Here is a 15,059-nt window from a genome sequence, read left to right as displayed (position 1 = left end):
TGTTTTTAATTTCAAGACAGTTGGTAAGCAATGCTGTGAGGGAACCTGCAAGCTCTTTGGTGTATGTGCATGTGTCCCAATATGCTACATTGGTTTTCATAAATAAATGAAAGAGGCATTTCTGTGTATTGATTATTTATATGTAGGCTATTCATTGTACACATCTGTATCCCACAGTAATTAACAAAGGATATATGCCAATCTATACATAAAGCCAAAGTGAATATGAAACCATGATGCTGACTCATGAATGTTGGTGTATTCAGTCTCTCTTGAATCTCAACAATGGTGAAAACACACACACAAACCTGGTATGAAAATTCCATCTGGAAAGAGAAGGCAGTTGACTCATCAACTGTTTCCATGGAGAAGCAAGGGGTGTGGAGAATGAGACCGTGATTAAATGCAAACCAAAAATTTAACATTTATTTGGAAGATTGGTTCTCTTTGCTGATGCTGCCCTACTGCTCAGTGCCTGGGTCAAAGTTTGCTCATGGCAAGGTACCCTGGCAGGCAACACAAAAATCAATTTAGTCCTTTTACTTTTTCCAGTATTTGGGTTTCTAGACGATATATAATTATTTATATAGCCTCAGAACAGTTTTACTATTTTTGATGTTCCTGTAAATTTGATTCTCCAAAATTAAGAATCTCTAAGCCACACTTTAGTCTATTTGCCCCTTTTGCTGTAGAGAAAAGGTGAGAAAGCAGTGGTGTCAGCAGTTTAGCCCTCCTTAAGTATTTTCTCTTTTTCAATTGTGTTCTGAAGTGCTTGTGTGTGTCTATATGTGTACATTCTTTATCTTTTCTCCAAAGAGAGAGATGAAGCATATAATAAAAAGGAGAAATTTGTAGCAGTTACCATTCCAGTGAGTCTTTAAAAGGAGGACCTCTGAACCCGCTTTCTGCCAGACACTGTTGCAAATAAAAATAATTTTAAAAGCTACGCATTCAGCTAAGAAATCTGGATTTTCCTCAACCATCTACTATTACAGGGTTCCCAAAGGTTTTCCTGGAGTCCGTTTTATTAGCAAATCGGTCAACAGGTGACAAGTTTCACCACTTATTAAATTTTTATATTAGTTTTAATGTTAAAAAATGAGAAATAGCTTGGTGTATATTTAAAACAGTTTAATCATAGAAGAAGAATGCAGTCCATTGCAAACTAAGGAAGAGTTGTTGGTAGGGTCTCTTAAAATGGATAATTCACTGATCCCTGGGGGGGGGGGAAGGGCAGGTTTTACAAAATCTTTCCATAGCAAACAATGCCAGGATATCTGGGTTTCCCAAGTCCATAAATGAATATTTTTAGTTGTCCCTATTGCAGTAGCACATAAAAACCCTATACAAGGATTAGAGCCCCACTGTGCTAGGCACTGTGAAAACACACAGCACTTAGATATTTTGCCCCAAACTGTTCATAATCCAGGATTTAGAAAAACAGGGTACCAAAATTCAGGAAAGCATCTCAATTAAGTATAGCACTTAAGCACATGCTTAGGTTTAGGCATGTGTTTAAGTCCCTTTCATGACCATGGGACATAAGCACATGATTAAAATTATGAAAGTGCTTATGTGCTTTCTGAAATCAGGACCTGAGCGAACTAACAGGCATAGGGTGTACAGCAGTGGAAAGACAAGATAACAATAGATAGGTGTGTTTGCATAAGTTATTAGTCACAATAGTCTTCTAAGTCACAAATAAGACAATACACTTCTCTCCTTTTGTTTATAAAATTCTAAATGTACAAACACATAGAGACACTTTAAACAAAATATTTCTGGATTCCTAACAAAGTTCAAGCATCTGTATTTCTATGTAGTTTGAAACCTTTGATTCAATAGTAGTGTTAAAGATTGGAAGGACTATAAACTTCAGTTATGTATTTTTTCCTCTGAAGGCACTGAATTTTGGAGCTTTCCCTGTATAAGGTCAATAAAATCATATTAAAAATATAGCATCCCTACTGAGTAGGGTCGGGGGGGGGGGTCATACAGAAAATTTCCGGTATTCTCTACACGCAATTTGTGAGGTACTCAGATAACAGTAGGTGGTGGATGTGGTATAGGTGCTAAAGGATGAAATTTTTACTTATGAAACTTTACTCTACTTCAGTGGGAGCAATATTAGCCCAATACTAAGTGCTAGGCATTTCTATAAGCCGTGCTTAATTTGTGCCAGGGCTTCCCAGGGCTGAGCCTCAGCACCTCTGCGCTTGTCAGTTCATAGCCCAGGTGCCTCTGTTATGAATATAAAAAAAAAAAAATCGCTTGAGCTTTGGCACCTCTCATTACAAATTAAGCACTGGCTCTAACAGTGTGTTTCCCCATCTTAAACTTTACTTAACCAAAATATTAAACTATATATATATATATATATATATTATGAGTAAGCAGAAGCAGTAGAATTTTTGAATAGTCAAATCAAGGAAAAGAGGTGTTGATGAAAAGCAGAGTGACTCAACTGAGTATCAGTTACTTGACTCATTTTCACTAGAATTTGCTTTTTAGTTCGAAACCCTGCAATCCAGAAAGTAACATTTGCATCTCCTTACAAATGCATCAATAGTAGCTTAATTTTGTAATATTTCTTGTTGAATATCTGGTCTAATTACATTGGTATTTGACTGATATAAACCAATTTTGATTTAGTTTACTACTGGTCTTTTTTTACTTAAATTGCATGATCTGCAAAGGAATACATTTTTGCTTAATCATCAGGTCAGTAGGGGCCTAATTTTGTTGGCTATTCTTCTGAATAATTTGATAACTACAGAAAACAGATTTGATTTAGCTTATTTTTTTTTAGTATTAAAACTTTAGTCTGAATAATATATTCATGTTAGATTATTATATGCTAGATTGTGAGATAAAGAGATCTACTCTGAATAAGGGCCAGTGCATTGTGGTGTTGCTCTTTGAAGCAGCACAGGAGGGAAATGGTTAGTTATTCCTCTACCACTCCGGAAAGTAAACTGTGCTGAGTCTATTCATGGCAGAGCATATGCAACCTGACATGGTAGTGCAGCTACACCACCTGAAACATTAGCTCTAGTCATTCAACACCCTGATCTACCTTTACCTAACCACCCGTGTCCAGGGAGAGGGGTTAGAACAGAGGCTCAACTTTGTTTCCAATCCCATGCTGCCATCCATGATGTAGGCAGCCAATTCAGGGAAACAAGGACTGTGCCCTTTATCCACCAGATTCTGGGCATTAGCCAGGGCACAATTCAGCTCTCTATTAACTGGGGTCAATTTCAATCTTGCAAGATTTTCATACTAAATAACCAGGTCTATTTGGAATTGGATAACAAGAAATGCCATTTTGCATGGATACAATAAAGGTTGACACAGGAGTGCTGACAAGTATTTTTTTTTCTTTTATTTCCTTAACTTAGTCACCTGGTATATAGGTCAGAGTTAAAAACTATACCTATAACATAATAGGTATAATTTATTGACTCCAGACATTAAGTATTGAAGATGTGAAAAAGGGTCACAAATGGCCTAATTTCATTTAGTTGTACTTACTGCTTGGATAAGACATTGAAAGCGTTTGCCCCTCCCTTCCCCACATTTTTCTTTTATTTATGGTAAATCTTGAAATGATGAATATTTAAAAGAGGGAATAAAAACAACCAACCTAACTACACTACAGCTGTGTTACATTTTCAAGTGAAGCACATTACAGACCTTATAAGTATTCATTACAGTACACCCTTATTATATGCTTTCATATTAGGTTTTCTGTGGAAGCCACTCCTCATTCATGGCACAAAACAGGCAGCGTACAGTGAATGAATGAGCTATTGACTTTCACCTCAACATTTATTGTAGGCTTCCATGCTTCATTTCAGCCATGAGCCAGAAAGCCCTTAACCACATGTGTAGATTGAAGGCATTTTTGTCTCAGTGAAAAATCAATTTTGTCCCGTTGCTTCTTTCAGGAATAGGGAGGCTGGCGGAAGAAGGACAATCCAATATGTTCTTATCATAAGAAACCATACCTGCATCCATTGTACGTATGGAGACAAGACTCCAGCTTATCTTGTGTAACAGAAAGGGCGAAAAAAAAGAATGCTTATCATGCTATTTCTAGAAAGGTGAAGCTCCAAGACTACAAAGATTAAGTAATACAAACACTGAATTATAGCAGACGACATGAGTGGGATGTGAAATCCTATGAAAATTATTTTGAAGGTATCCACCTAGCTATTTTGGAGTTTAGAAATTTTAAAACATAAATAGTGAAATATTACCTAATATAGGGCTTTATTGGCTTAAAACATAAACCACAATCTGCCTGCAAGATGGGTAAGTATGTGGAAAGCCTTAAAAGATGAAAGTGGATGTAATAAATACATATATTAATATGGAATAACATTGTCACATTACCATAGCATCACAGAGGATGCCTGATGCACAAACATTCTGTGCATATTTAAGGATGTATTGTATTGCAAAACAATATTCTGTTTCTGATGTTTCTTGTAACTTGAATATTTTATCACCCAAAAGCACAACCCTTCTCATACCTCTGAAATTCTTGATGTTATCATTCTTATATTTATCTCATAGCCCTTCACATGCACCCATATAAAGTATGAAACACTCATTCTCTAACAATTATGTTTGTTTTGATTGTTTGGTAGCATATAGCAATATGTGCTAGGAAAGTCAATTTAGCTGTAGATTTCGTCTCTGGACATTTTTTCTCATTACAACTCTTTGCACAGTGTGACAGGTGTAAGATACCATGACGAATTTAGAAAACAGTATTGTAGCTCTGATAATGTACGTTGCTGTTTTCATGAATCCACCAGAAACAAAAAAGATAACCAATTAGAAAAAAAAAGTTACTCAATGGCCTACAGCTGGAAGAATTCTGCGTCAATTTGTAGAGTCAGTGATTCAAAGAGCATTCCAACTGCCATCCTTATTAAAGTTAATGATGTTCTGCACAATTTACTGACATTAATTTGACTGTGCGCATGCTCTTGGACACACGCGCGGGCACACAGCTTCAGAACTTGCACTGCAACTGTTACAGGTTACATGCTTTGAGATTTAAACATAATATGCCATTTATTTTAAGTAACATGTGCTAGAAGTACTCCACAGAACAGATGTTGCTAAATCAAAACCACCATCAGCCTTACACTGATTTAATATCATTGGCAGGGGGTTAACATTTAAAATGCACCTGGACTAGGAAAGCAAATCTAGAGCACAATTTTGTAGTTGAAAAAACTTGAGACCCATTTTACTTTGGTCAGGATCTTGAAATCCCTTTAAACTTCAACATAAACCTAAAATAAGTTATTTAGGTAATATTTTTCCTACTGTTCTGCCTTTTTATAAGAAATTAATTATATTTATTGTAGATATATTTGTACATGCATGATTTTATGTATCCTGAAATCCCATAATTTAGATGTTGGGAAATGTCATTCCATTTCATTTTCTAGGCTACCATAACACCAATTCACATGTCATTCCTTTTCTGAGAGGAGTTTATTTTAATGATAGACAGCAACCAGAAAGAGATAAGCATTCTATACAGATTCTCGTGGTCTTACAGATGCTATGGCTTTCTTACTGAGGGGAAAAAAACAAATCAATATTTTTGTAACCCTTAAGAATGATTTTTTTAAAATCTGTATATTGATTTTAACTTAAGTTCCAAACACATTCACACAACTAGAGCTCAGAGATATGCCCCACTTCATTAAAGGGTCCAGGCCTGTCCATTCTGAATACAACAAAAGGCATGTTTTTCAAATATATGTCCAACTGACCCAGCAAGGGGGAGAAAGAACCATATTAAAAAAAATACTCAAGTCCTATATAGCTTCAATATTTTATATATAAAACAATTAAAAACATTTTTTTTTTCCAAAAAACCCACCCCCTTTAATAATACTGTTGTAATAAAAACACTTTAACATGGTTTCTAGGAACTCAGGAACAAATCTGTGGAATTTTTAGACCCTTTAGCTATTGAAGACCTTTATCGATGTATTTACTCTGGGGAATGACTACAGAGTGCATGACTCTTCTGTTCATCAATTCATGCAACACTGTTTACTTACAGTCTCTTTTTATAAACTGCTTACTTTCAAATATAGAGAATTTGTCATATGTGCCAGAGAGGCAAAGAGAAGAAAAGTGTTCTTTAGACTGGTTTCTTTAGTGGTGAAAGGGAGATCCAAAAGGCACGTTGTTGAGACACACTGCACTATTTACAATAAATGACAAAAAGTTTTAATACAACTTTTCTTCTAAAGCCTAGTATTTCTGTACTTTTTTTGTTTAAGTAATGAATGCTACTTTTCTTTAATGAATTGATAATACCTTTGGCTATTTTCTGTTCAGATCCTCTGTAATGAGTGGTAAATTCATAGGCTAGGCAATTAATCTTTAGGGAGGAACAAACTATTTTTTTCCTAATCCAGCACTAAATCAGGGAATAATTTGTCTTCAGACAGACAGTCAAAGTGAATGAATTTGGTTCTTTTCAGCAAGCATTTTTGATTAGTATTAACAGAGGTTCTAGTTTTCAGTAAGATATATTACAATCTATGCCATGACTTGTTTTTTCAGCAAAATGTTGGCCATAATCAATTGTTTACAAACTGCAGCATGGTATCCTCTGCTCTTTGCCAACAATGAGAATCCCCCCATAACTTTAGTTTCACTGGTATTTTAATACTTACATTTTTAGTTTATTTTTCATGTTTCATTTCATTACCTTTAACTAATTATCCAATTCAATACTCATTATCCTATACATACACTCCACCATTTTCCAAATTTGTATACCTAATTTTTTTCAAATTGACTATGTTGTTGCATTCATCCTATTCTACTCTTGTAGTAGGGGGCATGAATGAATAGTCAAGATTAAACCAACATTTAAATGGTTTTAAATACTACTACTACTAGAGGCTAACATTGTAGCCTACATTATACTTCTGTTAGGTTTCTATATTTGAATGATATTAGCATCTTTCACTTTGAAACTATTGCTGAGCTCATCATGGTTTGCATACAGGAGCCCAGTTTTCCCTCTCTCCACATACACATTTATAATGACAATACCATCCTGCGTAGTTATATACCTGAAATTGGTTTACCTTGATGTAGTCTGATTATATTGAAGAATCTGGTTATTTGCTTACCTGAAAGCAGAGAAAAATAGCTTGTTAGTATCATTAAAATACAGAATTATAAGAAATCACATATCTTGCAAATTAAAGCAGAAGATAAAATATGCCCACAGAATACCATGTAGTTTTAAGGTATATTTGTATGATAAAAAGATTAACATTGAGCAATGATTGATTTCAAAGATATTAGAAAGTTTTAGAATTATGTACATCTTTTTATGAATGGAACATCTTACTGCACTAACCCAATGAAAAATATTTTTTAAATTGCTGTAAGCTTCAAAGCTAAACTGGAACAAAAAATTATATTTTTATGTGCTCGTGTTTGTGTTCAGTGCTTATCTCTTGAATAAGGACTCTGTTTTGAGTTTCTATACTTGTGCATATAAATCTGTTTCATTGGAGATCATTCTAAACAATGCCATAAATATTCACACGCATGCTCCTCAGAAAGAGAAAACCCCACACAAACCACCTCTTCATGTTCTGATTGGTTCCTGATAGTGATATTATAAAGATGCTTTGTTCTGCTGCATTTCTACATTATTTCCAAACTCTGGTGCCAACAAGCAATGACACAAATATTCCATACCATTTTGTTACGGATACAGAGTGGCTAGAAATTCACATAATGTCTGAATGAGTACCAGCATACAAGCTCTGTTCATGCAAAGCATAAATCAGAACTATGTTTGGAATCAATGTATCATTTTTAATGGTATAAACTGTGTCAAATGAAACCGCTTTAACAACTGCACTAAAGCATCAACACTTCTCCTCTTCTAAAAGCCATTTCAAATATTCTTCAGAAGACAGACTCCTGGGACAACTTGAGCTTTAATCCTGAGAAATGCTCCATGTGTAAGCATGCTTGTGCAGAGGATCTTAGCTAGGATTCTATGATACATTCCACTTTTTACAGTGGTCTGCATTACAAGAAAGATCAAATAGGATATGCCTAAAGTATGAATAATATTTGTACACCAACAAGACATGTGCTGGAGTCTACCTGGGAAGGACTTCAAAGATGCCATGATTTTCAGTCTCTGCAGTGGCTTGTGCAGGATTTTGATGCTGGATCTTTCCCACCCAAAGTGAAAATCATACCCCTAGAGCAAATCACATCATACTGCAGTCTCTGTACTTGTGGGAAAAGACCAACTCTGTTATTATTTACTATTTATTTTATGGTAGTACTCAAAGGGACCAATACATATTATGGTTTTATTGTGCTAGGAACTGTATAACATACAGGAAGAGAGAGTCACTGCCCTACAGATTTTATAGTCTAAAACACACAAGACATAGGGTGAGGGAGAGGAATAAACATACAAGTGGAAAACCTCACAAAAACTTTACTGGTGTTTTTCACATCTTCAGATTGAAGAGGATACTAGCTAGTGGCCATAGAAATGTGATTTGTAGGGTTGCCTCAGAAGGCTAACATGGTTCTGTACAAAGTTCTACTACCTCTTTCACACACACACCCCTAGTTCCGAGACTGCCTGTTTTGTATTATTTGGACTTTGATTTTATGGTATTTTGTTGGTTTTAAACATAATTAATGGATTCATAGATTAGGCGGCCAGATTACTGTGATCAGGTAGTCTGACCTCCCACCTAACACAGACCATATAGCTTCTCTGAATTAATTTGTTTTAACTAGAGCATATCTTTGGGAAAAGCCTCCAATCTTGATTTAGAAATTCCAAGTGATAGAGAATCCACCACAATCCTTGTTAAATTGTTCCAATGGTTAATTACTCACTGAAAAATGCATGCCTTAACATTAGTCTGAATTTGTCTAGCGTCAGCTTCCAGGCAATGGATCTTTTTACGCCTTTGTCTACTAGATTGAAGAGCCCATCATCAAATTTCTGTTCCCCATATCGGTACTTATAGACTGATCAAGTCACCCCTTAAGCTTGTCTTTGTTAAACTAAATGGATTGAGCTCTGAGTCTATCACTAAGGCATGTTTTCTAATCCTTTAATCATTCTTGTGACTTTTCACAAAATTCCCCTCTCCAATCTATCAACATCCTTCTTGAATTGTCAACACAAGAACTGGACCCAGTATTCCAGCAGGGTTGCATGAGTGCCAAAAACCAGAGGTATTACAACCTCCCTGCTCTTATTCAATATACCCCTCCTGTTTATTCACTTAAGAATCACATTAGCCTTTTCAGCAGCTGTCAGACTGGAAGCTCATGTGTAGCTGATTATCCACCCTGCTCCAAGTCTTTCACAGTCATTGCTTCCCATGATAGTGTGGCCCACATTCTTTGTTCCTAGATGCTTGACTTTATATTTGGCCACATTAAAATGCATTTTGCTTGCTTGTGTCCCATCACCTGTCAATGCAGATCACTCTGTATCAGCGACTTTTCTTCATTATTTGCCACTGCTTCAATCTTTGTCTCATTTGCAAACTTTATCAGTAATGATCTTATGATAAAAATGTTAAATAGCAATCCTCGTGGGACCCCACTAGAAACTCACCCTCTCAATGAGAATTCTTCATTTACAATTGCATTTTAAGACCTTTAGCCAGTTTTTAATCCATTTAATGTTTGCCAAGATAATTTTGTATCTATCTTTTTAATCAAAATGTCATGTGGTAGCAAGTCAAATCCCTTAAAGCAGTTTACAAAATGTACAGGAACATTTTTTTCCCTTTAAAATCCTTCATAGTAAGTTATACGGACAGGACTGACAATTTATGTGAAACTCTGCCTGTGTCACTCTTTAGAATATTTCTGTGCCTAATACCAAAATGATACAGAAATACTTTTGCATGGAAAATTCAAATGGCTTTCCTTTGTTCTACCGTGATACAGCCCACAGAGTAGAACACAGGTTTAAATACATCTGTTTGGATAGTAGATCCATCACATACACTTCAGTGCTAATTCAATCATTCATGGCTAGTAAATCTTCAGTTTCATATCTTCAACATACTTTTGCACCCAGTAAAATATATTAGTACTGTTAATCAGATAAAAAAATTAAAACAAATGCTCAACAGCAATAAAACCAAAATCACACCTCCCCTTCCCCTCCCCCCCCTCCAATTACTAATGCTTAGCACTAACACTTTAAGTCACAGGTTGCTCTAAACTGCTTCTCTTTCTCTCTCAAACAGCCTCCCTACTGAAGCTCATAAATATCTAAACAACTTCCGCCTTTGTTATGGATTATAATGCACTTTTATTATACTACTTTAGGTCTGATCCAGGTTTGAGAGCAAGGAGCCAGCGTTTCACAGCCCATTCTCAGTAGTATACATTGCATGGATGTCAGACTTGCTCACATCACTGGTCTGGTCAGACGTGTTTGTGTCACACACATTTTCTCTGTGCTTGACTTTGGGTTGACATTGAGGTTTACAAGATAAAGAGCAGCTAAATTAAGCAGAAAAAAAACCAGGCAACTGACAGCTAAAGCAACACTGATCTACCCATTCAATTAATCCATATAGATTCATCCACTCTGTTTAACTGCTTTATTAAAATTTCAACTGAAGTTGTGTTCGAGTGAGCCAATATTATACACAATAGCAAACAAAATACCTGAAATAAAGGCAAAGATACTTTTTGGAAAAAAGCACAATTGTAAATAAAATCCCTTGTAAATACTCAACATTTCCATTCAACACCTGCACTTGGCCATCAAAGATATCTAGCTCCTCTCAATTGTTCTCTTTATAATGAAGTTTCACTGAAAATATGTAAATATTCAGGAGAGAACCTGAAATAAGGTAGATATTTTTGGATGAAAAAATCTGAAGAAATAAATTTCCCACATTACACGTTTTTCCTGATATTTTGATACGTTTTATTTTAACATTGTATCCCCTTGTTATTCCTTAAAATATAGTGTGACAAATACCCACTGATAATGGCAATTTGCAGCCGAAGTTAGCTTATTCCACTGGCTCAAACAGAGCTCAAATAGTGCAAGCCATTGATTCAGCATTGTCCACCTGCTGCTTAGTGCCCAGTCATTTGGAACAACCCCCATCTGCTTTTCAACCAATTACCCTGTAAAGTCTGGACTCCAGAGACTCGCTAATATAGGGCTGACTGTTGATAGAATCAGATAAATTGTTCATTTCTCATTTAGCAAGGCCAAGAGTCATATTTTCCATGTAATAGGAATCACTTCTTGAAGCATATATTGAGGAAATGAGTGTGTCCTTGGCAGTATATTTGAGAGATTTTAAAGCACACAACTTTTCTATCCTCAGGAAATATCACACAATTTTTAGTTTACAGAATATGTAAATTATCTGTAAATATCACACCTATTGTAAATAGACATGTCTGAATAGAAATGTGCAAATGTGCTTATCACTTAAAGTGACTAATTATATTAATAGCTAAAGGTGTTAGATGAAATTTGTGTAACGTTCCAGAAACTATCAATGTGCATTTAACCACTAAGATACAATAAAATGAAAGTTATGGCCAAAATTTTCAAACACAGGTAATTGAAGTTAGGCTACTAAATACATATTAGGGACCTAAATAAGTGGTCTTATTTTCATAAATGTTGAAAACCACAGCTCCAATGAAAACAGGAACTGTAGGGTGCTTAGCAATTTTGAAAGTCCAGTCTAAATATTAAGAAGTTTAATTTTATATATCCATATTTGAAAACATTGGTATTGTTTGTATAAAATATCTATTTTATAAAACAAAAAAAATTAAGTCTGCAAAATCAAGTACACAAAAGTTAGAAAACAATAGAATTAAGGTTATCTATATAATCTTAACTCTATACCTTGTGCATATGCATTATGAGGCAGTCTTTACTTACACAATCACATATTTTTCCCCACAGGACCTGTGCCTCATCTAGCGCACAGTGAGTGAGGCTGCTGTTAAATCTTTTTTTAAAGTTAAGAACACAATGGCCCTACTGGGTCAGACCAAAGGTCCATCCAGCCCAGTATCCTGTCTGCCACAATGGTGAATGCCAGATGCCCCAGAGGGAGTGAACTTAACAGATAATGATCAAGTGATCTCTCTCCTGCCATCCATCTCCACCCTCTGACAAATAGAGGCTAGGGACACCATTCCTTAACCTCCATGAATTTATCCAGTTCTCTTTTAAACCCTGTTATAGTCCTAGCCTTTATAACCTCCTCAGGCAAGGAGTTCCACAGGTTGACTGCACTGTGTCAAGAACTTCCTTTTATTTGTTTTAAACCCGCTGTCCACTTATTTCATTTGGTGGCCCCTAGTTCTTATATTATAGAAACAAATAAGTAACTTTTCCTTATGCACTTTCCCCACACCACTCATGATTTTATATACCTCTATCCTATTCCCCCTTAGTCTCCTCTTTTCCAAGCTGAAAAGTCCTAGCCTCTTTAATCTCTCCTCATGTCAGTATATCTTTGAGATGAGGGGACCACATCTGTACACAGTATTCAAGATGTGGGCGTATCATGGATTTATGTAAGGGCAATAAGATATTCTCAGTGTTATTCGCTATCCTTTTTTTAGATATTCCCAACGTCCTGTTTGCTTTTTTGACTACCGCTGCACACTGTGTGGACGTCTTCAGAGAACTATCCACATTGACTTCAAGATCTTTCCTGATTAGCTGTAGCTAAATTAGCCCCCATCATATTGTATGTAGAGTTGGCATTATTTTTTCCAATGTGCATTACTTTACATTTATCCACCTCAAATTTCATTTGCCATTTTGTTGCCCAATCACTTAGTTTTGTGAGATTTTTGAAGTTCTTCAGTCTGCTTTGGACTGAACTATCTTGAGCAGTTTAGTATTGTCTGCGAACGTTGCCACCTCACTGTTTACCCCTTTCTCCAGATCATTTATGAATAAGTTGAATAGGATTGTCCCTAGGACTGACCCTTGGGGAACACCACTAGTTACCCCTTTCCATTCTGAAAGTTTACCATTTATTCCTACCTCTTGTTCCATGTCTTAACCTGTTGTCAATCCATGGAAGGATCTTCCATCTTATCCCATGACAACTTCATTTACCTAAAAGACTTCAATGAGGGACTTTTTCCCCCTTCCATTTACTGTGTAGTTTTGAGCTGTAGCTCACGAAAGCTCATGCTCAAATAAATTGGTTAGTCTCTAAGGTGCCACAAGTACTCCTTTTCACTTTACTTACTGTACGCCATACACTGAATTAAAAATATTGCATTTCCCTTTGGGATTTTCATTGGTAAATGAGCTCATTGTCACAGTATCTCAGTGTGTTAATGACAACAATGCATTTATCTTCACAATAACTTTATGAAGAAGAGAGTTATTTTATTGCCATTTTAGAGGCCGTAAACTGAGTCAGAGAGATTTAGAACTAAGTCAGCAAAACTGTTCAATAATTTAGGATGATCAACCTGAGACACTCTAGGGCCTGATTATTCAAAGGTGCTGAGCACCAGTAGCTCACACTGACTTCAACTAGTGTTGACATTACTAGAAAAATCAGGCCCTACATGTTTTAAGTTGGGCATCCAGAAAATGAGGAACAGACAATTAGTGTAGCTGGATATTTTTGTTTTTGAGTTAACTAACTTCACATAGGAAATCAAGAGCCAGAGAGAACAGTTTTCCTAATCCCAATCCAATGCCTTAACATAAGACCATCCTTTCTCTCTCTCTCTCTACAGCCCCCTTCCCTCATTCACTGCTGGAGCTAGTTGGGAATTTTTTTATTAAATATTATTTCCTCAGAGTTCTGCATGACTGAAGTGTTACAAAGCATATTCATCAATAAAATGAATTACTTTCCAAAATTAAATTTTAAACACTGATAAAATAATGCTGCTTTTAGAAACTGACTTTCTAACAAATTGTAAATGCAGGAACAGATGTACAAACGGTCCTCTAAATCTGAGATAAACAACAAAACAATCTCTGCATACACAGTTGATTTTCAGATCATGCCTTGAACCAAAATAATGATGCATATCTTGAATAAATAGAAGGACCTCCTTAATAAGCATTACTGACTCAGAGACCATTGCAGATGACTATCTGGTGAATTAGTAAGTGAGTGGACAAAAATAGCGATGCATGCACCACAAAAAATGCTCTGTTCAGATATTTTGACAGCTGGAATTTTAATTATGAATATCCAAAACTCGTAGTACAATTGTCAATGTACTATACCACATTTTGTAAAAGTAACAAGGTCCGGTCACATCAGACCTCAGTACTCTGCTATTAAATGTTTGCAGAGATGTGGATTCCTTTTTAGTGAGCAATTATAAGGAGGGCAGGTCAGGGAACTGTGGTTTAGCGTGGATCTAGTATGCTGGCAAACAGTCATATGTTGGCCCCTATAGACAGTCAATCCTTAGAGACAATTTATAAATGACAGTAGTAATATTTTTCATACACTGACATTTTAGAGATATGGAAAAATATGAATTCTTCTATTAAACAATAGTTGAAAATATTCTACAAATAATTATTCTACTTCCTACAATGAAGGAATAAGTTTAAGTGTATTTTCCTCTGAGTGCTTGTATTGATTACAGGAGGAGCTGTGTGTGTATTATATTATCTATAGCTTTGTCTTGTTGCTTACATCACAAATAAGCCATGATTTAAATAGGCCCCTTAGTTATAAATGCACTCCTTATAAGGGTGTGTGTGAGTGACAGAGAGAACAGTTTTGATCCATAATATTAAATGAGTTAAAGACTCAGGAAGAAGTTACACCATGGGGGAACAGGAGATTTGTCTTGTTATTGACAAACAATAATTGATTAGGCTTCTCAGCATATGTTCGTAGAAATGCTGATGTATTACACTTGGATTACTAGTTAGCTTTCATTTCCTTTCAACTTTTGCCTCTGGATAAGCTCAACTATTCCCAAGAAAAAACACTGATCAA

At 35.7% G+C, this 15,059-nt stretch overlaps 1 protein-coding gene across 3 annotated transcripts in view; it reads right to left on the bottom strand.

The window, feature by feature from the left end:
- CADM2 (cell adhesion molecule 2) overlaps nucleotides 1-15,059 on the bottom strand; it is a 1,057,057-nt gene that overhangs the window by 530,725 nt on the left and 511,273 nt on the right. The window contains exon 2 of one of the 3 annotated variants that reach the window (XM_048868936.2): nucleotides 7,140-7,184. The exons of the other annotated variants lie outside the window; for them this stretch is intronic. Coding sequence (XP_048724893.1) covers nucleotides 7,140-7,184 — 45 coding nt within the window. The remainder of the gene's footprint in view (nucleotides 1-7,139; nucleotides 7,185-15,059) is intronic. 3 annotated transcript variants of the gene reach the window in all.

Source organism: Caretta caretta, chromosome 1 (genome assembly GCF_965140235.1).
Source record: "Caretta caretta isolate rCarCar2 chromosome 1, rCarCar1.hap1, whole genome shotgun sequence".
Taxonomy (NCBI): Eukaryota; Metazoa; Chordata; order Testudines; family Cheloniidae; genus Caretta; species Caretta caretta.
Note: the sequence above shows the minus strand (reverse complement) of the source record. Positions and strands in the feature narration are given on the sequence as shown.